Here is a 27,357-nt window from a genome sequence, read left to right on the forward strand (position 1 = left end):
TAAACTGCTTGCACAAATTAATTGTATTACATATAAATCATTCAAATCTAAACTAACTAATAACAATATTTCAATCCCGTACATCTTATATTAACCACAACCTACATAAAAACAAGACGAATTCAAAGGCGCAAGATTTATTGATTATGTCTATAATGACAAATAAAAAAAGAAATAATACATTTAGGAAAAGTATTAAAAATGCAAAAAAATAGGAACATATATATCGACAAGATCAAACAAGCAGTGGAACTACCAGGGCAGGTGGTAAAGGAGATTGAGCTGTGAATGTGAGCGTCGAAGGAGATCTTGAAGAAGATGAAGTGGTTGCTGGTGGCAAAGGATGTTGAGCTCGAAAGAGAACAAACAAGTTGTTGTGAAGGGAGCTTCTAAAGCTAGGGTATCATGTGAATGGGGTTGGTCTTAGGGATGTTTCAATTTGGTAAATACAACAGTGGCTTAAACTGTTGCTGTCTGACAATGATATTAGTGGCTTAAAATGTTGCATATATCAGTGGTTTAAACCATTGTTATTCCCCAAAAGTTGCAACGGTTCTTAAATTTCTGTTACCAAATGATTAGCAGTTAAAACTGTTGATGTTACCCAGAATTATCAGTGGTTTTGCTACCAGATGTTGCATTAGATGATGAATATTTGTAGTGTTGATAGAATTCCAAAATGTTGAATTGAGAAACAACAGAATGTAATTGCACTGCCTATATGATGAGCTCGGTCACAAATACTATACTAGAAAGCAATATTTTTTGAAATGTGATTGAAAGACTGATAGTCATGTGTTAGTGTCTTTATAATTTGAAATGCAAAGCTTCGAAAAGTTATCCTAAATAGATCATTAATCTAATTAATTAATTATTTTTTTATTTTCCAAAATTTGGTGTTTGTTGCTACACATTGACATTAAAGTTTATGATTTATTCTTGACCTTTGTGGTTAATAATTTTTTTCTTTTGTAGATCCAGGAAAATCTATTCAAGGCATAGCAAAGGATCTCGTGGGCTCGTCCATCTCTCTAAAGGTTTCTACTTGTTAGGTCCTTAGTTTTGTACATCCGTAATTTGTCTTGTAATTGATGATAGTTCATGCTTGTGTTTTTACATTACATGTACATCATGGTATTTTGACTTTAGAGATTGAATGGAGTAATGCCATAATAATTGTCAGTAATGAACACCATGAAATTCATTGGCCCAACTTTTTCTTATAGCAAGTGGAGAGTATATTTGATAATGACACTTGGTCTCATAGCTTAATTATTTTTTTCTACAATGAAAAAACTATTATAGAAGACCAAACTTTAGAATGTGTACCTCATGGTCCATAGATTAGCATACAAGTTGACAACCACACCATGCTAGTGGAGAAAGCTATTAGGATCGGACCTAGTAGCTTGATGGAATGGATGACTGCAAAAGAAGGTTTAAGCTTGCTATACGTTATAGAAAACTTTTGTAAAAATTTCAATTCAAACTTTTTCAATTTTAGAAAACAACCATTAAATCAAACATTTATTAAACATAAAACTATATATATTAATATACTCATACGTATAAGTAAAGAATTTGAAACAGTACATTTTACATATAAACTAAATTTTTAATACACATTTGAGGATCAATATCCACTACACTACCTAACTGAAGGTGCTCCACATCGGTTGCACATAAAATGCTCTCTACGATTTACCTATTTCATAGATGGTTTTTTTTGAAAAGTAATAATCAACTAATAGGAGTGTTTTCTATAGATTTATAATTCAGTGATTACATCACTATTCTAAATAACTATAAGCACAATATAGAAGGAAATGATATGCATATGCATCATTGAGCATGTCAATAATATAAAGTTACAAAATTTGATATAAACATGATTTTTGGCATAGTGATCATTATCATAGAATCTCGATGGCAATTGACTTAAGTTTAATACTTTAATCATATTGAAAGCAGATCATATTTAAGATAGATTTGTAATTGATATTCATAGTGTTACATTATCATAGCATTTGGATGCCATAAATAAGGAACTTTTATTTGGTCCGGTGAACGTATGTTCCTCTATATTCAGCCACCAATGTATTAGCGCCACGTAGCAGGAAGAAAAGACGCCGACCCGACCCGCTGTTTTTTGGGTTCTCGCACGTGCGTTTTTTTAAATCCTTGACGAGCCGATCAACATCCCATCACCTTTTGGATATATTTCAAATACCTAGCAATACTGAGCAAATACCGAGTTGTACCTAGTTTTTTCTAGCAATACCGAGCAAATCCCTAGCAATACCGAGCAAATCCTGAGCAAATACTGAGTTGTACCGAGTTGTACCGAGTTGTACTGAGTTGTACTGAGTTTTTTCTAGCAAAACCGAGCAAATACCTAGCAATACCGAGCAAATCCCTAGCAATACCGAGCAAATCCTAAGCAAATACTGAGTTGTACCGAGTTGTACTGAGTTTTTTCTAGCAATACCGAACAAATACCTAGCAATACCGAGCAAATCCTGAGCAAATACTGAGTTGTACCGAGTTGTACCGAGTTTGTACTGAGTTTTTTCTAGCAATACCGAGCAAATACCAAGCAATATCGAGCAAATCTCTAGCAATACCGAGCAAATCCTGAGCAAATACCAAGTTGTAAAAAACTCGGTACAACTCGGTATTTGCATGGTATTGGTCTTCACAGAGCGGTATTTCTCATTTTTGCAAAGCAATACCTAGCAAATACCGAGCAATACCGAGAAAATCGCGAACATAGCATTTCCGGGTTTCGCTCCGGGTCAAGTCGTCGGGCCGCGCGGTTTAGAGTAAGAGCACGTGGCGACATGTTATTGGTGGCCGAACGTAGCTCTACGTCAGGTCAGAGGACGTAATAATTGTTCATAAATAAGGGAATCATAACATAGTATGCCATAGCATTTTTGAATTGGTTTATCAACCTAAGCATCAACTCATTTGTGATTCCTTCCTATAAACCAAACATAATGCATGTATAAGAGGTGCAAAATTAAATCACTTAAAATTTCCTTGTTAACAATCTGACTATCCCCCATATTGAACAATCTACTTATGTAAATCATCCTCCATTACCAAAAATTCCCACATAACTTATAGGTACATCATGTATGGTTTGGATTGCGCAAGAAATGTCACATTTGAAGGATGCATTTCCAAATCTACTTCTAAGTGTGTAGGAATATATAAGTAGCAATATATTACAAATTTATCAATAAATCTCCTTGGAAATCTAATACATACACATAATATTATTTATATGAGAAACATTAGTAAGAAATCATGCGAGATATAACATTTACTAAAATATGATAGAAAGATATTCTATCTTGAGTATAATAACTTTCTTAATTAGTTCGATGCATGGATCAGACCTCAAAGCTTGCAGATATAAGCTTTCTCTTTCTTCCTCTATTGCCTTCCTCTCCCATGGCTAGGAATGGAAAAAGGAAAGGGAGCCTGGCCTCTATGAGAGGCTAAGGGCATTCAGGTCATTTCCCAAATTTGTAATTTAGCAGGAATTCAAGTTACAATGTAATTGATGCTAAGATCATTCCAATAGTCCTAAAATTATTAAAAAATATGCATAAAATGCTGTATTGAGTCTTGAATACATTGGCAAAAATTGTTCATAAAAGACATTATATGACTTTAGGAAGTGCAAGTGTGCCAGCCCATGCCATTGAATTTTACCATAATTCAGCAAATCATACCACAAATTGCCAGCCTACTCATACAGATGTTTAAGCAATTGTATATAAGATCCTACATCATATATACATTTTTTTAATGTCAATTTTCCTAGAATGAAACCATGAAATGCTCATAGGAGCTTCATGTTGATTAAACATATCCACATGTAAAATTGGTTTTATTAGAAAATTCATTGCACACAAATGCAATTCAATCGAATTGGGCTGGGTTATTGTATAGGGATACCGGGTCACTAAGACAGTGGGCATTATAAAAGCTATGTAATGTTATATTTCGTTTAATTTTCTGTCTCTATCCACACTTTATAGTGTTCTCAAAGTAAGTGATGGGGACATCAGATTTCGACACATGTACCATCGCCGGAGACGCCGACCGACGGCCTTGATTCAGAGCCTTTATTTTTGATGCTTTATTTTATTTATGTCATTTATATTTCCAGTTTTTTCTTTTGTACCCCTATGAGGGAATTAGTGCTTATTGTAGCCCAAGGGCATTATTGTCTTTATGCATTTTATTTCTAGATAACCTATATAAAAGGCTTTGTCATTGTACTTGAGATATTATTGAATGAATGAAAATTTCCGTACTTTGTTCTCTTTGTGAGTGCATGAAGATCTCTTGGTGAGTTCTTCCATTGAGATCTCTTAGTGAGTTCTCTAAATTTTCCTTTTCTTTTAATTGCTTTTCTTAATTTTCTTCTCACAAGAAAGCTCTACAAAATTCCTCTCCCCATAGCTCTTGCCGCCGGCCCCTCCCTAAGGTTTCCCGCCGCCGGCCAAGACCACCACCACTGGCCGCCCACCTCGCCGACGATCCCTCCCATACGGTTCATTCCATTTCTCCACCAACTTCAAATTGGAGATTTGAAATTCAAATTTGAATTGTTTCCTAATTTGGAAATCCAAATTAGGAAAGTTTTCATGAGCAAATAAATTTCAAATCAAATTAATTTGGAATTTTAAATTCCTTGCCATGTCATCAAATCAAGTTTTAAATCCCTTCCCCTTCTCCCCAAATTTCTCCCTCTCTCCCTATGCATGCCGCCGGCCCCCCTTGGCGGATTTCCTTTAATTACCACATTAAACCCCTTGATCCTAATTTGAAATTCAAATTAGGATCCATTAATTTTCCCTTCTCTTTCCATTAAAACTGAAATAATTTCTGTTTAATCCTTCCCCCTCCCTCCCTATTCTTCCACCGTCGGCCTCCTCTCTCTCTCCCCCATTAATTCTTCATTAAGGAATTAATTGCCCTTTCATTGGAATTCAAATTCCTCTCCAAAACTCCCCAAAACTGAAATTACTCTCAGTTTTTGTCTTTGTTTTCTAAACCAATCTCTCCTCACCCCACCTCCACCGCCGGCCTCCCCATCCCCTCTACAACCCGCCGCCCACCTCTCCCCTCATTGGAGAGTTACTTGCGGCGACCACCCCTTCGCATCTTCAAGAATGCATGGAGGTACCTAAGTGGAATTTCGGGTTTGAGTACGACAACCGCGGACGAGTTAACATCCTCAGATCTCCCTTCTTCGACGTCGGCTTTGACTTCGACGACACCGTCGAAGAATATTTGGACCGGATTCTACCAGCTCTAGTGGAGTCCATCGACGATCATTTTTCTGTCTACACGTGGATCATCGAAGGGCGCCGTTTCACACCTCCTCAACGGCCGGCGCCGTCCTCTCCTTCCCTACGAATCTACGGCACCATCGCCCTCGGAGTGGTTTCATCACTTGTGTGGTTCTTCTTCTCCCAACAAGCCTAGAAGTATGTAAATGAGTGCAGCCTCAAGGTGAGACAATCGCTTTGTTAACTGCCGGATTCTAGTTGGCTTTTCATTTGCATTACTTTTATTACCGTCGTTATTTTACCGATCTTGCTAATTTAGGCGTAAGCTCTTGCCTAAGCGTAGTTGAACTCTAAGATCTCTGAAAAGTTTCACTTGTGAACAAAATTAAGCTTGCAATTTCACCACTTAAGCAATATTTTATTAAGCTTCGAAATTCAATTCCTGGTTTCATATCAGTAAGTATATTAATATTCTTGAAAACTGTAATCATTGTTAACTGAAATGTCTCTAAGCAATTACCAATTTGTTATTCTTTTGCATGTAGGTGATTGAAGCGAATGAGGAAGAAAAAAGGCTGATTTTCTCTGAGAAAGATGCTAACTGGTCGAAATATTCCAGTCAGGTTAAGGTCGGAGATGTTTTTGATGCTAGGGTGGGATCGGTGGAAGATTATGGTGCATTTGTGCATTTGCTTTTCCCTGACGGTATTTAATGCTTTAACAATTTATAAGTGGTAACCGTAACATGAATAAGCTAACACAAACTATCCCTTTTTAGGACACTATCATCTCACTGGGCTAGTGCATGTTTCGGAGGTTTCTTGGGATTTGGTTCATGATGTAAGAGATATTCTTAGAGAAGGAGAGCAGCTTAAGGTCAAAGTTATACATATAAATAGGTAAGAAATCAGATTTGCATGATTTTAGATATATCCTCGTCCTTTTTAATTTGGTACTACTGATGAAAAGAACGTACAATACTAGCCATGATATGCTTCTTTTAATTCATTAATTTATTGTGTGTGTACATTTGTGTCTCGGTGTGTGGGTGGGTGTGTCAGTATACAGTTTCTTTGTCTGCTTTTTTGTCAAAGTTGTAAGGTTTCCATGCTTTCCGCACATCTTGGTGTGCCATCAAGGGACCCTTCTCTTCCTACCCTATCCAGGTGTTGCTCATCTTCTCTTAGTATGCAAATACTGTTTTGATTATGGTTTTCTCTGATACTTTTTTTTTTATTTGTTGTTGTTGGGGTATATTTTAAAAGCTTAAGGTTGTCTAAATCCTGGGAATGTCATGCTTATTTTCATTTTGCTGCATGATTGAGAAGGTCTCGTTGTATAATGTTATTTTGATTTTGTACTTGTTTGCCATGAAATTGTTTAGTGAAATTTAATGCTTAGCTTGCCAAAATGCAGGATAGAGAAGAGGCAGCTTAGAAGAACGTTTGTTATCCATACGTTTTACCAGAAAGCAAAGTTCTTTTCATTACCAACTAATAGAGTGGACACATTTAACTACATAAACAACTTTCAAAATTCCATTCCAGAAAGGGCTCTTTTTTGATAATATTTATCTCATGAGGAATGACCACAAGTACTAATTACCTATCAGTATATGCCACCATCATTTGTTTATTAGAAGGGACTTATTCATATGAGTTAGATTTAGCTCAACATTTCCGCCTTATCTACTATTTTCTAACCTTGTTTTAAGGAACAAGAAGGATCTCAACTAACACCATTTTATAAGTTCCTTCTTAGCTTTCAACCTCCCTGATCACCCAGACAGGAAAAGGTTATAGTACGTAATAGATGGTTAATACAAGAGGAATGCATTCGGCAGAACAAGTCTTCCTCCCATGGTTACTCTTCTAGCTTGCTTGCTTTTCTCATTTTATAAAGTAAATGTTTCTCCCCATTTTAAAAACTCCGTTGCCATGCCTGGAAAAATGCAAAATTAATTAAGCGTCACTATAATTATCCTCAAACCATTGATTTCTTGGTAAACATTATCAACTGTAATGATTAGGGTTGATGAATCACCAATTGAAGAACATTTGTCGTGGAACTATCAAATGTATGGCCAAATGCGCATTTTCATGCTAGTAGTTGTGGCTTTTTGGTACTACAACAACAGCAACAACATCAAGCCTTTATCCCACTACGTGTGGTCTGCTATATGAATCCTTTTTCTCCATTGTGTCCTACTAAAAGTCAAATTCTCGTTTAAATCTAATAAAAAAAGGTCATTCCTAATATTTTCTAACCAAGTCTTTTTAGGTCTACTCCTACCTTTCTTAACATAAGTCAAATCTAATATCTCTACTCTCCTAACCGGGTCATCGCAAGGTCGCCGTTTTATGTGACCAAACCATCTAAGGCGACTCTCTCTAATCTTATCTTCTACTGGAGCTAGTCCAACCTTTTCACGTATATGCTCATTTCGTATCCTATCTCTAAGGGTAAAGCCACTCATCCACCTGAGCATCCTCATCTCTGCCACACTTAACTTAGTATTATGCTTCTCTTTTAATGGCCAACATTCGGCACCATAAAGCATTGCAGGCCTCACTACCATCTTATAGAATTTCCCTTAAGTTTGAGGCGTACATTTCTATCACATAACAAGCCCGATGCATTCTTCCACTTCAACCATCCAACTTGAATTCTGCTGATAATATCCCCATCTATTTCACCATCACTCTGAACAATAGATCCAAAGGCTTTTTGGTACTAAACAAACAAATTATATGTTAATCGTGATTCACTCTTTTATGATCATACCTCATAAGTCATTCAATCATTAATCTTTCCCTGTAATTGTTTGCCCTAGCTATTTAGAAATAATTTCCTGAAAGTTGGCTTTCATGGTGAAAAATTAGGATTTTAGGTACATACGTCATTAACAATATCATAATGATTTATAGGTAAATTCTGAAGCTCTATCGAATTTATATACATAAACATGGATTTATACAGATCATTAGATAAATACTTGATGTTCAACATGACATCAGCTTTCTTTGACCTTTTTTTTTAATTTTTAAATTTAAATTTAATTTTAATTTTTTTATTTTTTTTCTTTGACCTTTTTCTTCTCCAATATTCAGAGAGAAGTCTAGGTTAACTCTTTCAATCAAGCAGTTGGAGGACGATCCTCTTTTGGAGACACTGGACAAAGTCATTCCTCAAGTAAGTTGTTGGGTTCACGTACTGGTTATTGTCTTTGCAGTTTTATCTGTAGTAATAATGACTTGCTATTAACTTTATCCTTAGGAAGGCCAGTCAGAATCTGACACTCTTGTAATGCCCGATAATATTAACATTGAACCTCTCCCTGGGCTTGAAAGCATATGCAAAGAACTACTCCAAGAGGATGGGTATGCTGCGTTTCTCTTAATTTGCGTTCTTTAAATATGATGCAAAAAGTGGAAACATTTGCAAGTTGATCAGTTACAACATATAAATGATACATTATTTTATCATATTATAATTTTCCTTTTTTCAACAGCTATTAGGTTCTTTTATTAACTTCAGGTTGAACAAAACAATTGGAATTTATACAATCCCATCGCTTCTGTATACTTTGTGCAGGGTAACATTCCTGATGGCAGATTCTAATATTTTCCTGACCCGTACTGCTACTTTATTCCATTGATTTGTCGCAGTTCTTCATGTTATGTGACCCTTATGTATTGTTAAAATAGTGTCTACTCTATTCACGATATTGTTGACAGCCAAATATGATCTGTTTATTTTCCTCAAAAACATCATAATTTTTTTTTAATGGTATTCTTAGATGGTTTGGTCACATAAAACGACGTCCTTCCGATGACCCGGTTAGGAACATAGAGGTATTAGATTTGACTTATATTAAGAAAGGTAGGGGTAGTGATGGGGACATCAGATCATGGAAGGTCTATCAGAGATGTGGCCGTTGATCTACGGCCACGATTGAATCATTGTATTTCTGATTTATTTTATGTATTTTCTTATTTATGATGTCATATTGTATTTTCTTTATTAGTTTCCCGTTGTATCATTTTATTAAGGAAGGTCGTATGTAAGCCGTAGGGGCATGGTTGTCCTTTTATGTTTTGAGTCATTGTAAAAGGCTATTTATAGCCCCATTGTTCTTCTTTTCAAGTCGAACTCAGCAGGATTTGCGGCTGGTTTCGTGGATCCGTCGGGTAGAAGGTTTGTACGCAAGATTTTTTTGTTTTGTTATTCTGAGGTTAACATCAAGTTAATGAATGATTGATTAATAAAATTTCTTCCCTTGGTGTGATTTCTCATGAGAGCTTGAGAGATTGGAGCGAGGTCCCTTGGAGAGGGAAATTTAATCACCCACCAATCTTGGAGACGGCCGGGTTCGTGGTTCTTCTCTTTTATCTAATTTCCTTTTCCTTCATCACCTAACCGCAGGCAACCTAACTCCATCTCACCTCAAGCCGCCGACCTTTATAACCCCCCACCCACCCGCCGAAATTTCCCCACCACCCAACTAGCCGCCAGCCCTAACCCGCCTTCCCCATCTTCCCTCCACAAACTCAACCCCTCATGAATACTTTCCTTAATTAATTATTCTTAAGTTAGGAAGATTTAAATTCAAAATTCAAAATTATTTGAGTTTGAATTCTTTCCTAAATCAAGAAAGTTATTTTAGGAAAGTTTCCAAATCTTCGCTTATTTGAATTTAAATTAAATTAGGATTGAGAAATTTCATCATTAATTAAATTCCCTAATCTAAGGAAGTATTAAAAGCTTTCCAAATTCCCCTCCCTAGTCATTAAGCCCTCGCCCCCCCCCCCCCCCCCCCCCCCCCCCCACCCCCTCTTTTATTTCTCTTTGGATTTGTTTCCTAAACCCAATATCCCTTTTTTGGAATTAATTTAAGTTTCAAAAATTTCTCTTGGCCGAAACTTCCTAAGCCCCACACCTTATTATTTCTTACCAAAAGCAAATATGAAGAATTGGAAACAAATCCCACCTAGCTTCCTCTCATGCCGCCACCCCTACCTTCTCTCTCTCCTCTTTGATTAATTCCTTTCCTAGGGATTAATTAGGGGATTGATCGACACCCTTTTCCCTCCACTTTAATTTCCCAAAAGCTGAACTTAATTTCCCCAAACCACTTTCTCTTGGCTGACCGCCTCTCTTACCTCCTCTTACTTGGATTTTGAGAGAAATTCTTCTCTTTCAAAGACAAACAACAAGGACGTCAAAGAGGCTATTCCTCCAGCACTTCGCCGCAAATGGTCGGTGCACGGATGATCCCGATCTTGACTACGGCCTCTCCTATGACGAGCAAGGATTTGTTTGCATCTTGCACTCAACCTTCTTCGACGTCAACCCATGCATCGATCACACCGTAGAAGAGTACGTGGAATGCATCCTGGATATTTTGGTCGAGGCTATTGAAGAACAACTTGGAACCGTCGAATGGAGGATTGCAACCGATCCTTAACGAAGGTTTTCTAATCTCCCTTTTCTCATATTTCTTAAAGTCTAATCATTTCTTGTGATTTGATTGTAGTCATGAAGGTCGTGTTTGCTCGATTCTGTCGAGCTTAGTAAACGTAGGGAGTTGAGTGCACTTCATTTGTTTTCTAATCTTATTGTTAGATTAGGGATTTTCGTTGAAAGCTCATATGTTTATATGTTTATTTTCTATGCTATTTTAATGATTCAACGTTTTTGCTATGCAACTTAGCCTAAACGAGAGTGACCGCTCTTTCGTTTTGTTTCATCATTTTACCTGCTAATAGTTCTATTTGTCATTTTTCTAATCAATAAGTTGTGCAAATTCTTAACAAATTCATTGCAAGCATTTTAGTCCTACATCAGGTAGACTTAAAAAGACTTGGTTAGAAAATATTTTGATCTTTCTTTATTAGATTTAAATGAGAATTTGACTTTTAACTGGAGACAATGAAGAAAAAAGATTCATGTAGCTGACCCCACGTAGTGGGACAAATGCTTAATTTTGTTGTGTTGTTGTATTACATATTAAATCTGTATTGTAAATCCTAACCTTCATTACCCTTCAGAGTCTTTTCATATGTAATATTCTCCAAATCTTTCTAATCTTTCAGGTCCTTCTAGTTATCAAGTGGGATCCTGTCATGCATTGGCCCTATCAATTATGTGATTGGTTTGGAGCTCAGGGTTTACTTGGCCTTTCATTTGGTCTTTCCCCTTATAATCTCTCATCTGCTTCATCTTTTAGATTAGCAATATTGACTTTGTTAAGTATTTCGGAGTCATCTCTATCGAATATAGTGGAATGGTGAGCGACATCGCACAAATGCTATTTGAAGTGTGTCGGCCAAAAGTCAAATCACTCTAATACATCCATTATCTTCTTTCTTATAAATTCTACTGTCATTCGTAAGTTCTTTAATTCTAACCATCCATCTTTATACTCCTAGGATGATCTTTCTTAAAATTATTTTAATGATAAGTGGAATTTTAAATCATTCTCTTCACAACATGATACTTATGGTCCCCATTCTTTAAAATATTGAGATGACAAATTATATAATTCATATCTTGATCGTTATCAATCGGATCGTGATCATATATATTCTCATTATCAATATTGTAGCCCTATTGGATTATATCATGACAATCATGCATATTTGCATTAATGATATCATGATCCTAATCAATAATATTGTGCCGGCCATTGCTACTCTCATATTTAATATTATTTTCATCCAAATTTAAACAACTTTAATCTGTCTTCTCTTAAATTGCATCCAATCCCCAATCAAACTAGGTCTCGTGATGACATTATCAATGCTAATTTTGATTGGTGCTTTGAGGAAATAAGAAGTCAAAACTACTTTTCCATTCAGTTAATCCAATCTGAATTCTACTCCTATTATCGCCTTCTCATCTATCTGAGCTTGAATGTGATGAACTGGTTAATTTTTAAATATTCCGTGCAGTATAACTGGTGTTCGTTTTGGACGTCAAGGTTTGGAGAAGAGGGTGGTCTCGCAAGACTTGGAGTTGTGGCTTTCTAGTGTAATAATTCAACTTTTTCAGAAGCTTATCTACTCCTCTTTTAGCCAAGAAGCGCCTTATATAGCTAACATCTTTCTCGTCTACTTTTTCCTCAGGTTCCAGCAAAAGACAAACAGTTCACGCTTCTTGCACGAGCTGGAAGACAGGTTTGTCCTTTTACTCTTGTTTTCTCATAGAGCTTTTCCTTTCTTACTCAGACACTCTCCATTCTCAAACAATATTTTACTTCGCATCAGAACGATCACCAGTCTGCAACTTATATTTTATTGCTTTTGAGAAATAGTTTTGATGGGTGTAAGGGTGATACAACTAGTCTGGTTTGTCTGTTTGGCTGGTTAACTGTTGAACAGAAAACAAATGAGCTCAAATTCATTAACTAGGTGAAAAATCTTATTAATGTTAGGCTTGTTTATTATCGAGCCAAACATGTGTTGAACATGAGCAGGAAGTCAATCAAAAATACTGTGTATCTGACTGTCATTGCACTGTTCTTGACTGTAGGGGTACCGTTACATTTACTTAGCACTTGTAAGCATACTATTGTGCACATTTGGAAGAGGCATTGTTGTTTGCGGGCAGATTAACACATTCATTTTTGCGCCGTGTAGATTGTCAGATGAGCAACATCCATTCATATATCAACTTTTATTTGTCTGCAAAGGACCCCTCATCATTATGATATATCTGCTATTGCTACTCGTTAACGAATCAATGCACTTATCTTGTTAGTTAGCCATTGTTGATTGCAGGTTAGTTGATATTGATAGGAAGATTTCATAGCATTCACTGCATGTCTCTTAAGTGCATTTGTAGAGTGACTGTCGGTGTGTTCGCAAGTGAATGCGTGTATTCATCTGCAAGCTAATACTGACCGCAGGGTGGGCTACATTCACTACTAATCTTCTTACGCATATTGATTAATGAGACAAAGGCTTGATGTTGTTGTTGTTGTTGTAAAGTGCAATTTCATTTAGTCTGGCTCCCTATAGTTTTGTCCCCTGCATTTGTTTTAAGTCTAGGTCCTCTGTTCACTCAGAATTTCGGCAGCCTCCCGACTTCTCCCCCATTTAGAAGAAATTTCGGGAGATGGGCCTTCCCTACCATGCTACAAGAGCATGTAGGGTAGTTGTCAGGTAACACTACGGCCGTAATCTTCAATTCCACCATGCTACAAGAGCGTGCAGGGCTCTTCGAGGTACCTATGTAAAAGACTTGCAATTTTTTTCCCGTAAGCACTGTAACTTATACACGGGTAATTAAGATTGTCCTCGTCATGCTATGAGAGCGCTTAAAGGTATACCCCCCTCGCTGTAAGCATCGTATGGGGTTCCCTCCCACCATGCTACGAGAGCTTGTAGGGGGGTCCCCTTGGCGCGCCACAAGCGCCGAGAACGGGACTTTTAGTTTTAAGGGTTTTGAAAACAGTATATCTTCATGAGCGAGGCGACAACGACGATGATGGAAAAAATGCACACTATTTTTTTAATCTCTTTTTCTTCTTTTCTCTTTTTTTTTTTAATTCTTCATTTTTTATTTTTTTTTTCTTTTTTTATTTTTAATTTTTCTCTTTTTTATTTAAATAATAATATTATTATTATTAACAAACTACTAATAAAATAATAATAATTATACTAGTAATAATAATAATAATAAAATTAAGCTAAATTAATAAAAAAAATTAAAATAAGATATCTAGAAATAAACCTTCTCCTGTGCCTGTGAGTTCGGCACAGGTGTCAGGTGAAAAGGTCAGGGATCTGCAGCTGGATGAAGTGGCGGTTATAGAGGGGATTCGGCTGGATTGGATCGGAAGAGGTTAGAATCACGACTCTGGGGTCGGGTAGCTTGGAGTTGGCGGAAGTGTGTGGAGACGGAGGTTTGCGGCAATGGGTGCAAATGGAGTCGGATTGTGGAAGATCAGGCTAGAGTTCGGCTGTAGGGTGTTTAGATCAAGTAGGTAGCATAAAGGTCGGGTATAGGGAGAAGAGGCGAGGTCGGCAGAGGGTTCGCAAGTTGATCTGGTGGAGTGTGGTCGATCAAGCTCGGGGTTTTTGGATTGGACGGGAAGAAGAGCGGGCTGGATTGGTGTAGGGATTTCAGGTTGTATTCGGGGATTTAGATTGAGCTCTGCCATGGACTTCGACTGAGGAATCGGGCTGGCGACTGGAATCGGATAGGGCTGGGAAGGATTCGCGGCAGTTGCTTGTGTGCAAGAAGAAAAAACATAGAGCTCTGACTTCATTCTCATTTTAATAGCGAGCGCAGGCAACAATCAAGGTGAGTGGATTGCTGTGGGATATCGGCATGATTCACAGAAACGACGTAAATGGCGTCGATTTGCTGGTAAGACAATCTCCAACCGAAACCTCATTTTTCACTCCAAAATGCCGTGATTCATCCAATCAAACTCCAATTTTGCGAAGGTAATGTTCTTTCTTCTATTCGCGCTTTTCTTCGGCAAGTTAGGTAGACACAGAAAAATAACGGAGATGAACAGTGCAATGTCAATATTGGTGTCCCACTGTTCACCCGCAACCAAATAGCGGAAGTTTTACTATTCCGCTGGAGCTCTCTATCAACACTATTCAAGCATTTGGAGTTCGGTTGGAGATGCCCCTTTGTTTTAGCGGGATTTGAGTAGGATTTCTAGCCCGTGTGGAGGTCAATAAGTACACTAGTATTTTTTTAAGCACCATAAAACCTACGGTGTCTAAAATTTTATGGATTATTCAATGAGTTTTAATAGGAGAATATATCTAAGAATTTAAGACTTTGTATATGTATTTGTAAATATATATTTCTATATACCCAGTTCTTGTCGAAATGAATGAATGTGATTGAGCCGGCTCTTATTAATTTTGTATTTGGCTTGTTTAAGTAAATGATTGAACTTTATATATATATCTATTTGACAAGATTTTCTTTTCTGTATCATTGCCAGGTCCAGGAAGTCTATTTGACAAGTACACTCGACCAGGAGGGCATTAAGAAGGCTGTACAGAGTGTTCTGCGAAGGGTCCCATAAGCTCACAGGATTTGGTAATCATCTCCAATTTTTTATTACAGTGGAATCTATTAAAATATTCATACTTTCATTTTAATTTTTATCTCTAAGGATTTCTATACGCATAGACGAACTGTAGTATGAATATTTGATGCTTTTCTGTATTACATTTGTTTGTTGTTTTCTATTGTTAGTGAAGCTGCTACTTTCCAAGCTCTTTCTTTAGTCATGATTTCTTCAAAATTCTCTTCCCATCAAGATTGTTGAACTGCAATGTAAGTGAAATTTTTTGAAAGTACTTATTCAAAAGTATATAATTATTTAGAAATCACTTATTCTTTGTAACTCATATATGAAATTTTTTGAAAGTACTTATTTAGAAATCACTTATTCAAAATTCTCTTCCCTCTCGCGGTCTCGCCTTGCATATGGACTCTGCAGTCCGCAGAGGTCTCAGACTACACAATCACCTCCCGTGATTGCGTCAGCACACTCAGCACCTAGGTTGGGTTGGGTCGGGTCAACCTGGCAACCTGCACAGGTCTGGTCCGGGTCTGAATTTTGAACCCATTTATAGAATCGGGTCGGGTTCGAGTCAGCCCATTTAAACCCGGGTTAACTCCAAGTTCGACATGAACATGATCCGAAAATCTATTTTGACACCCCTAGGTGAAGAGCTACGTTGGGACAATTGGCTTGAAAGGAAGTCTTATGTACTAGAGTTTAATAGTAGGCTTTTCAATTTAGCACCCACCTAGAAGAAGACTTGTTGCCCCAATGTGGTAGAGATTATGGCTTAGCACCATAAGGATTTGTTAGCTCACTACTTGATAGATTTATCCTCTAGAACTAAAAGAGTTTGTTGCATAGGTTCAACTAGGGTTCACTCAAGTTTATTTGTGTTGACCTTTTTAAGACATGATAAATACAAGCTTATAATTGAGCCTCTTGGGTTAAACTCATCCTAACTAACCCTAGTTATAATCTATACTTAGTTAAGCTAATGTCATAATTTGATCTTGTACTTATTTTAAATCATGCATTTTTCTAATTAGTCCATAAAGAGTTATAGGAGGTCTCATGTAACTCATATATAAGTTGATTCACCTATATTAGATCCAAATTAAACTTGGATAGCTTAGGAGCCATCTTGGGTCCAATGGGTCAACCAATATGTATCCTAGGCTTATTGGCTTGTGCAAGTCAACTTGGTCAATTCTTAAGCTCACTTTAAGCTTAAAAAGCACACATTGAGTTAAACTTCATCAACCCATGCCTTGGGTGGCCTAATTAGGACCCTTTACACATTACGTGACTCATTTTATCCATTAGTACACATTAGGCCCAATCAACTTAAACAAGCTAACTCAAACCTTCCTTTGACCATATATTGATCAAACCTATACTCTAATTGGATAAACCTAGGCTTTGCCAAAATTTTAACCTACCTTATTGCTTTTTACCCAATGTGACTCAATTGGACCCATTTGAGTCAATTTGCCATTTGGGTCAATTTGACCATTATTGAATCTATTTTTTTTACCATTATTAAACTTCAAAATCAAACCCAATCCAACCTAATCAACCTAAATTAGGTTAATCCCATGTTATCCCAAGTTAGCCCTAACTCACTTAAGCTCATTTAGGCTTGGCTAGCCGAACTTGAACCCAATTACACATGTATAATGTTGATATGCCTTTCAAACCTAGCTTAGATCACTAAAACTTTGACAAAACTACTAGAAGTGAAAAATAGGCTAACCTAACCCAAGTATTAAGGGGGTGAAAGGCTCACACCCAAATTCTACCTTCTAGCTTCCACTCTTCCAAAGAGAAAAACAACTTTAATAAATTTCTAACTCTCTATTTTTTCTGACAACTTTGAACAAATATAGTCATAAATTGACACTCATCATATATGTAAGATTTTAAATATAAAACCTATTGGTTGGAAGCTTAAATTTCAAACTAACATGCTAAATGGGTTGTATTCAACTCTCCATTTCCTTGGTCAATTCCCCAAGGAGCTTGAGAAAGGGAGAGAAGACCTAAAGCTATCCCCCATTATAATCATAGGTCATTCCCTTAAAAAAATGTCACTAAAAGCTCATTGAGTGTTCTTAGTGCTTCTTGTTCCCTCCTTAGTGGTCCTCAAACATCCCTAATATGTCTTAAGGTACTGTAAGCCTCTTTTGAAGGGGTTTCAACCACTGTGTTATCCTAAGCTTATTATTGCTTCCTAAGGCCTTCCTGAGCAGCTTCAAATGACTCATTTTCTATATTATAAAAAAGCCAGTGATGCACTAACATATTCTTTTATTTGAAACGTTTTGGCACCACATAGTAGGAAATTATTGCTCAAGTTTCCTCCACCGTTTGATTAAGACCCAACTTCTAAGATGCTATCATATGGCATGTTGATTGGATAAATGTAATTCTATGTATTTGATAATTAGTTTTGGTTTCAAAATAAAATTGAAATACAATAGGAAAAAAAAATTTAAGCAATTATAAAATTTCAAGTTTTTTATGCATAAAATGATTTTTCAAATAAAATTGAGTCATAAAGGTATGTGAATTAGTTTTACTTAAAGTAAAATTTTAAAAACATTATTTTCATTTCTTTTCAAAATAAAAAAATAGATTTACAAGTAAAGTTTTTCTAATTTTAAAAAAAATGCAAGTAAAAAAAATCTTTTAGACATTTTTTCATGATATAAATTTTTTGAATAAAAAATATTTTTCAAACACCTCTCTCAAATTGTATATCACAATATCTTTCATGTCATCACATAGTATTCTCAAACATATAAAAGATGTAGCAATAGTAAATTTGTAGAAAGTAAAAGAGATGCAAATTAATGTAGTGGTTCAATGCAATGACCTATATTAACTATCCAATTTCTTATATCGAGAATATTACTGCTCTCTCATTTTACAACAATAAGATAGAGAAGCCTCTCTTCCTTCCTGGAAATGGACAACTCTTAATCAACTAGATTCTAAGGCACCGTTTGAGACTGCTCTCTTTCTGCTTCTTAAAGTAGCTTTCTAGTTTAAAAAAAGTACTAAAAAGATGCTTAAAAAACAGTATGAAAGTCGTCCCAAATGAAGCCTAAATCACGAGTAACTGAAGATGTAGAGAAGAAGATACAGTTTATGCTCTTCTACACTTCCTCTCACTAGAAACTCTCTTTAATGGTTGCAAGTGATTGGTCTTTGAGTTTTCAGTGAAATTCTTACCTCAATACATTTAATGTTTAATATTAGTTTATATATTAGTGCATAGTTCAAATAAGTTCTAATCTGCTAAAAAATAAAGTATCAGTAAAATATCACCACTCAAAATTGTTTTATATCAATCCCTCTTTAAATCAAATATCTTAATTAATTTCAATTAAAGAAACTAATCATGTAGTATGATCCACATCATCTAGTTAGTTCAAGTTTTAAGTTCTTATTAAGTTAATTAATGCAAGTTAGTTTTGTTGTAATTATACAAAAATAGGTAGGTTGTAAAGTACAATTTATATTGTAATGTATAATAATAAGATTAATTTCTATTAATAATATAAGACTAAAAAAGAATAAAATTTACATCTAAAAGATCTTGAAGCACTTGTCTTCAAAAATAGAAATAATCTAATTTTGAATTACTTGAAATATTAACTAATTTGAATTGTGTGAAGGCCTTCTTTGATTAATGTATCTTTTCTGAGTGTTCTAACATTTGAAATTATCTTTTAAGTTTGAATTGTACTTGAAATATTAATACACAAATTTGCACCAAACCTATTCAAATTTATAAAAGACACTAATTCTACATGTTTTAAATAGCCTATAACAAAAATAAAATCCTAATATCATAAAATTTTCTCTATATCTAGCCATTTCTTGGAGTGCTAGTTGGTCAACCCTTATTTTCCTATATCTGTATTGTTTTTTCATCTTCATGCTGCTTATTTCACCTACTACTAGGTGAAGAACTACCTTTGCCATATCAAATTGCCCCCCAACTTTACACTGCACAATTCACCGCCCTTTTAGGAGACTGTGTGCTTTGATTATATGAAGTTGCTTATTAGCTTTAAATAGCTTAGTTGGCCCTCCTTCAACAAGAAGGGCTTTCTCGGCATCTCTAATTATCAATAAACTCTAGGTTGCCCGACAACTATATATTTCCTAACTCTCCCTCCTTACGGGAGATATAGATATCTCCACTACCTCTATTCCCCTACTTCCCTCTTCATTCAAATTAGGGGTTGTCCCAAACATCTTTAGTCACAGGCTAACTCGTGATATCCTATTCTCTCCATTGTAAAAGGAGAACGACCATCCCAACCATCATGCAACATCTCCTACATCAACAACATATTCCATTCACCAAGTCTATATGATACATTAATTATAGTTTTAGCACTTCATATTGTACTAACATCATCACCAATTCTAACGAAAGGTAACCCTAATGTCAAATGAATAATATCCCTTTATGACATTTTCCTTTCTAATTTTTTAGGTTGAAAATTCAATTTTACTCATCATATTTTTACTTTCTTTTTCATCATGTGCAAAATCATTATCTAAAATCAAAAAAATAAAATTTTCCATTCATCATTGTGATAATGTGACAATCATCATGAATGATCTGATACTCTCAACATTCCTTAACCAGGAAAAAACAAGCCACAGATGAACAAATGTGCCATCACATTGACAAGAGCTCTAAAGCTGCTTGCTCTTGTGAGCAAATGGTCCATCTCAGGACTGTAGATAAGCTAAAGAGGAATAAACAAAGCTGTCTTTTTCTTTTCTTCTATATGCAGAGAAAGTGCCATTGATATGCAAACAAAGCTTAGCCAAAAAGTTGCTGATATGATTGATGTCCTTCTCTCTTCCCCACTTTCTAATTTTCTTATAATGAGCTGCTACTCTAAATTTTCTAAGGTTTTTTCTTTTTTTGTTAAAGCATGTTGAGACAATTTTCAATTGATTGTGTTTTCTTTGGAATAATAATAAACTTAGGTTTTGTTTGTAATAGTTTTTACCTGCTATTTTTTGTTGCTTTTAAGAAATATTTATCATAAAAATCTATGTTATAAAGCAGTAAAAAAATGCCCCAGACGAAGCCGTAGTCTTCGTTATGTCAACTCGATATCATCTTTAGGCTCAAAAGAAATAGCCAATTTACAAGAAATTGAGCAAATTAGATTATGTTTTTTTTTTTCCTAAAGAAAAAATTCAAATTCTTTTCATCAAAATTGATGATAAAATTATGCTTAGTTAAGACATAAACATCAATAAATTTGATATTTTATTAACATAAAAAAGCTAATTGTATATAGATTATTGCTCCTTTATGTTGAAAAAATTCATTGGTTATTATTAATTAGTTTTCAATATTGCTACCTTAAAATGCAAGATCATAACAATGACTTGATGATTCATTTGGATTAATTTTATGAAGATGTGGCTATTGATCAAATTTGATGGAGAAAATGATAGCTTGTTATGCCCTCTCACTAAATATATATTTTAATATGTTATTAAGAAATTAAGATGCACTCGCTCAAACGATAATAACTATTTCTCTTTCTCACCAAATGAGCTCAATAAGGGCAAAAGTCACCATTGTTTGCTAAAGTTTGTATTTTTTATGATAAACGGTCATTTATGACAATGGTGTATCATGCAATATATCATTCCAATAGAGACTTCAAAAGTCTCAATTTTTAAAGACTTAGGCTTTGCTTGTGGCAGCTTTCTTACTACTTTGTTAAGTTGTTGTTGAGAAAATAATTTCTTTTAAAGTTGTTGTAGAAAATAGTTTCCTTGTACAAATTTTTTTTAAAAGCAGCGAAAAAAAAATAATGGTCAAATAAAAGTTATGATTGCGATCTAAAAAGCATAGTAAGAAAATTGTTTCAAACGAAGTCTTACTCTTGTTTATCACTTGGGCCACTAAGAGAAATCTTTACTCACATTTATTGCTTAAGCTTCTTCTTTGTATCTTCTTCATTAATCATACTCTAGAATAACATATGGTTGCACTATTCTTCATAATATCATATGGACTTGGCCTTGGTGGAAGAGGAACATGAATAGAGGCCATTAAACAAGGAGAAACACATACAATCAGAGGAACATATGTAGTTGGAGAAGCTAAGGAAGTTGAAGGAATACAAATAGTAGAATTGACAATCGAGTTAACATCAATTATGAAATCAACAACCTCTTCAAAAATGGTTCTCAAATTTAGGAGGTAAGGAGGCACCGCTGTCTGCTCGGCGGTCTCAAGAGATTCGAGCAAACACATAAACCCAACGTGAAGAAGGCGAGAGGGGAAATCCTAAGAAAAGGAAGAAGAAAGATAAAGGACGAAATGGCCCAATGGGCTAGAAGGAAATAAACCATGACTAGGGGAAACCCTAGCTAAGAAAGGAACCTAACTAAGAAAGAGACCCTATATAAGAGTAGGACAGGCCTAATATAAGGAGTACACATCGTGGAGTACACACAAGAAAGAATAATATAAAATCTAAAGATAGAGAGAGAAACGAGTTCCACCGTGGTCGCTAGAAACTTGTGGATCTTCAAAAGGACATCGCTCAATTATAAAGATGCAGAGGGTATACAACAGCACCATCCCGAGGGATATAAATGATGCAAAGGCAAGCGGATCAATGGAAGAGCAGATTATGTTGTATATATAATCAACTATTAAAGATAGTGGCTTTCAATCACGCACCTTGATGAGTGATAATATGCACAACCTAATCAGTGTCATGGGGATTCCCCAACCCGATACACCAACTTGAGTGGGGTTTATTTATTGTGAAATTCCATTTTCCATGGGTGTAAGCCCCCGTAGTTAATTACAACTCAGATCAGAGCTCGAGAATACTCTCGATTAAGGATCCGATTATATTCTTCACAAAAAGGGGGATTGCATGAAAGGGGATACTAGGAAATCCTACTTAAAAGGAAAGAAAGGTTTCAAAGTGGCTCAGTCAACACACATGACTCATACTAACATCCTGATGGATTTAGATAGTAAGGAGGGAAAGAAAATCAATCACTCAAAGCGTCCAAAGAGAAAGGATAGAAGTGGCATCATCCACGTGACGTGAATAGGTAGGATTTATAGCTCCCGAAGAGAAGGAGACTTATCCACCGATGAGACATACTACGAGACACCAAATGTAGTAGCCTTGAACCCTAAATCTTTGATGGATTTAGTATTCTACCCAATACTAATACACGTGTCCTAGCTAATACATATATGATTATTTCCTACCTGTAAAGGAAAGCCAATTAATCACCTAAACACATAAAATCCATGATATACAGTCTTTATGAAAGATAGGTATATAGGCTTAATGTTATGAAAGTAAGGCTAACATCTAGAGAGTTTTCTAATTGGCATTAGACTTATGTAGGGTGAATGCTTCTAGATCTAATTCAATTAAAGTTTAATTTAGTTGATTTCTAATGTGATGTATGATAGTTTTAAGGTTCAAATCAGGTATATGTAAACTTTTAAAAATATACTTATAGAAAATAATTTTTTTAGAAAAAACTGAGCTTCCCTAAGTCCAACATGTTATTCTCATAGGTCAGATTATCCAGACTCTACCCGCAGGTAGGGAAGTGTCTTATTAGAAGGAGAGAGAAAAATACAATAATATGCATGTGACCCCAGACAATCTAGCTATTCTCTAAGTTGTTAGATTTCTATGTTATTTAAACCTTAAAATTTTGAATATTAATTATGAGTAGAAAAAGTTTTTATCCTATAGAGCTTAGCGCAAATCAGGCCAAGCATATGTAGGAAAGAAACCTAAAAAAACATATAATTTGTACTACACAATCAAAATAAAAATATCAATATAAATCCATAAAACCTATAAAAGTTCAAAGTCCACGGCAAGTTTTGTATAAGTATAACTCAAGGTTTGCAGAAAATTAATGGTGGCTAGACCTTACCAACAACAACTTGGATTCTAATCCTACTAAATGACGCAAGTCTTAAAAGCCATTCATTTCATCTTCGAGTCTTCTTCTTCAATTGGAACACCTTCAAGTGGTTCACCTTCCTTTTCGATCACCTTCCTTTGGATCGTCTCCCAGGCTTCTTATGGTTCATCCTCTAGAATGGTACCTAAATGAATAAGAAATTTCTTATAAAGGGCATTTCTTTTTCTCTTTGAGTATCGAGTGTTGAAATGCCTCGGTTTTAAAAGACTTTCATAATTCAATACATTACAAATTATATTACATTTAAAGATAGAAAATCTATATTTTATTGCATGGTTATCCTAATAAAACAACTCAAGCAATTAAATATAAAATAACCCAAGCAGCTGATATTTTTGTAGAAAAGTAAACACTTGGCCACTCTCTTTAGAAAAGTAAAACAACTCATTGCTTTATTTCTCCCCCTTTATTTTAGCAATGTATGAGCGTGACAACCTACATAAGATTGAATTAGTAGAAAAAGTGCCCCTAGCCCATGGGTAATCTATCACATAAATTACATCACAGAAAGAAAGTAAAGCAATGAAATAAATAATCAACATAACAAACTAGAGCAATCAAGTCAAGCAGCACTCGTGTCAAACTCAATTACATCACATCATAGAAACAAAAAAAGTAAAACACCTACCCTAATCTTAAAGCTAGAAGTGGTGCCCTAGAAAATCTGTGTATGTAGTAGGCTTGTGTGGCTTTAGATAGATCATGTGTAGGGTAATTAGTTCAAATTGTTTTACATTCGAGTTTGTTGAAGGCCAAAAAGGGGAAGATTTTATTAATGTTTAAGTATTAATGAACTGGGTTTAAAAAAAAAGTATTAATGAATTGGGTTCCATTTTTAGTTAATTTTATTTATGGATCAGTTTTAATGCTTTGGATAGTAATCTTCAAAGTTTAAATTGCATTAGCAAGTTTTAGGAGGTCCAGGGTCCACTTATCTACTAGGTTAAGGGGGGTCCAAAATGTCACTATTGAAAACAGGCTAGATTTTGAGACTCTAGCCTTTTGATTAAATCTTAGACCTTAAGGGGAGCTGTTAGGCTTTGAATTTGTTAGATTTGGCATTTTCTATGTGAAGTTATGAATTTTATAAGTTTCGAGCCCTAGTCAACGAACTACGGTTGACCGAAGAGTTGAATTTTTTATTTAGGTTAGTTTCTAGAAATATAACATTTTTAATAAATACTAGACTTTAATTTGAGTTGAATGCCTTTTAGTTTTCCCAATTTTAAATTTTCTATAATTAATTTTAAATTTTTAAAGATTGGACAATTATTAAGTTATTAAAATTATTTAATAAGAGGTATTTTAGGGGTTTTGATCCAAATCAACTCCAAACTTATTGGAATCACTCCCAATGGTCAGAAATAACCTAAAGAAGTGTTTCCAAGTGTTTGGAGAAATTTTGAATTTTTTAATAATTTAATTTAATGAAAAAGGTGATTTCTATTTAAAATTAAATTAAGGCTCACATGAAGTCCAATTAAGGGGCCCAAATTATCTGAGGTTAAAGATTAAATTATGAAGAGTTTTAGGTATTATGGGCAATTTACTTAGCTGAAATGGATTTATTACTATTTTTTGAAGTTATCATGGCTTAATTAAAAGTTAAATTAGGGTTTGTTAACTAAGGGGGTTAAAGGCTCCTACAAATTCCTAGAAAATTCTAAGAGGTTTAGGATGTCACTAAATTTATTTTTTAAAATTTCATATAAATCGGGGTTCTACCCTAGCTCCTATAATGTTTTTTAAGTTGGCTAAACAGGTTCTTAACTATTATCTTTAGAGTGTCGCTATGTTAAGTAAGTTTAAAATTCAATGTTTAAGGCTAAACTTTGGAGTAACATGCAGGGAATGTATAAAGAAAGTAAACACATCAATCCAAAGATCTAGGAGGGCCTAAGCTAAGTGCTTGTACATCCTACACATGCAAGAGATGATAAAAATAATAATTAAGCACATTTTACGATGCAATTAGTTGATGATTAGAACTCAACCACCCATTAATCCTTCCCCCATGATTGTTATTCATATACATAGCCTATGTTTAAAATTCCACAAAGTGGATCCCTCAAAATTAGTGTAATTTAACTATATCTAATTTAAAAAGAGTTTAAAATACAAATACTAAATAAGTAAATTTGAGAAAATAATATAGTTCAAAACAATTCAATGTTCATACTTATGGGAGATCCACTGGTCACCCGAGCAAGAATTCAAAATAATTAAATTAAAAAAAATTAATTTTAAAATAATATAATTATTTATTTATTAAATATAATTAGTTTTAATTAATTATAAATTAAATCTAATTGATTTATAATCAATTTTAAATTAAATATAATTAAATATATGTTAAATGTATTTAATTATAATTAGTTTTAATTTGTATAAATTAAATCTAATTATTTTATAATTAATCTTAAACTAAATATAATTAATTATAAGTTAAATATCATTAATTATAATTAGTTTATAATTAATTATAAATTAGACTTAATTAATTTGTAATAACTTTAAATTAAATATAATTAGTTATAGATTTAATATAACTAATTATAATTGATTTCTAATTAATTATAAATTAAATGTATATGAAAAAAAGAAAGAAAAAAGAAAAAAGAAAAAAAGGAAGAAAAGAAAAAGAAAAAGAAAAAGGGGAGAGGGGGATCCCTCTTATAATGTTCTAAAATCTTGCCCTTGACGCACTAGATGTGCTGGTGGACCTCTTATACGTGCTCTTGTAGCACCGTGGGGGGAATCCAGTGCAGCAAGTGCGATGAGGCGGGTAAGCCCTATACACGCTCTTATAGTATGGTGGGGGAAGTCCTCGACCTCGACATCAGCACCGCTGATGACTGCTACAAAAGGTATGATATTTTAAATCCCATTTTCAATGTTTGTGGTGGACCGAAGAACCTCCTATACGCACTCTCGTAACACGGTATGAGGGAGCCCGGTACAACGCATACGGCGAGGTGGGTAAGCCCTATACACGCTCTTATAGTGTGACAGGAAAAGTCACTGGTGTTCTTGTACGGGTATCATTGAAGGCCCCATACATGCTCTTATAGCGTAGTGGGATGAAAAAAAATACGGCCGCGATATTTAAGGACATCTACCATATACGCTCGAGTAACATGGTGGGAATGCCCTGTTCTCCTACATTTCCCCTAAATAGGGGATATGCTGGGGTGTTGTCAAAATTTTCACTAAAGTGCATAAAGCTTGAATAATAAGAAGACCTCACTTGGGCAACAATACATAGGGCCCGTATTTGGACATGAATGCATAGAACTTGAACTAATGTGCATAGAACTTGAATGAGCAACAAGAAACCGGACTTGAACTAAACTACAAGAAATGGAATCCCAAATCCTAAAATACACAATCAAGATCAAAGTTTAAATGCCAAATAATAATCTAATTCATTCAAACAAATGCAAACTAACAAAAAGGGGACTCATGGTGGAGAGCTTTCAGATGTGATTGACTTATAAACGACATCAGTTAACTACATAATGCATAAGTACCACCCATATACATCAGCCAAAAATATGTTGAGCAAGCAACAATCGGCCCATAGATTAAAGAAGAAATGAATGATAATTAACTTGCAATATCATAGCAATTCCAAAATAAATACCAACCATCAATGCAAGAATATATCGTACAAGGAATGTGTTGACCTCATTTTTATATGAGGCCACTTTTGACCCATTTCTGAACTCTAGACCTTAGGACCCTCTGGATCCTATGTTCCCTTTGACTTTAGGTCTTAGAATCCTCCTAGTCCCCAGACCTTAGGATCAATCTAGATCTTAACTCAATCCAAACCCAAAATCCAAGTTTAAGGACTCAGGTCCTGAAACTCCTTCTAGGTGATTCTCCCATCACCTTGAAATCCAGTCAATTGGCATCTGATTCAGGGTCTGTCAATTTTATGTTGATGTGACATGTCTATAGTGCCAACCT

At 35.0% G+C, this 27,357-nt stretch overlaps 1 protein-coding gene across 4 annotated transcripts in view; it reads left to right on the forward strand.

Moving 5' to 3' along the window:
- LOC110108295 (30S ribosomal protein S1 homolog) overlaps nt 1–15,657 on the forward strand; it is a 32,965-nt gene extending 17,308 nt beyond the window's left edge. Inside the window, exons 3-11 of one of the 4 annotated variants that reach the window (XM_028691912.1) lie at nt 976–1,037; nt 5,858–6,017; nt 6,091–6,211; nt 8,423–8,504; nt 8,589–8,692; nt 12,266–12,344; nt 12,440–12,490; nt 15,286–15,383; nt 15,543–15,623. In XM_028691912.1, the coding sequence (XP_028547745.1) occupies nt 976–1,037; nt 5,858–6,017; nt 6,091–6,211; nt 8,423–8,504; nt 8,589–8,692; nt 12,266–12,344; nt 12,440–12,490; nt 15,286–15,369 (743 nt within the window). In that variant the 3' untranslated portion in view covers nt 15,370–15,383; nt 15,543–15,623. Of the gene's footprint in view, nt 1–975; nt 1,038–5,857; nt 6,018–6,090; nt 6,212–8,422; nt 8,505–8,588; nt 8,693–12,265; nt 12,345–12,439; nt 12,491–15,285 lie in introns of all 4 variants that reach the window. The other 3 variants (XM_020838872.2, XR_003699586.1, XM_028691913.1) reach the window with 3 other exon arrangements.
- The last annotated feature ends 11,700 nt before the right edge of the window (nt 15,658–27,357 follow it).

The sequence above is a fragment of the Dendrobium catenatum genome, unplaced genomic scaffold (genome assembly GCF_001605985.2).
Source record: "Dendrobium catenatum unplaced genomic scaffold, ASM160598v2 original_scaffold_86292, whole genome shotgun sequence".
In the NCBI taxonomy this organism is placed as follows: Eukaryota; Viridiplantae; Streptophyta; class Magnoliopsida; order Asparagales; family Orchidaceae; genus Dendrobium; species Dendrobium catenatum.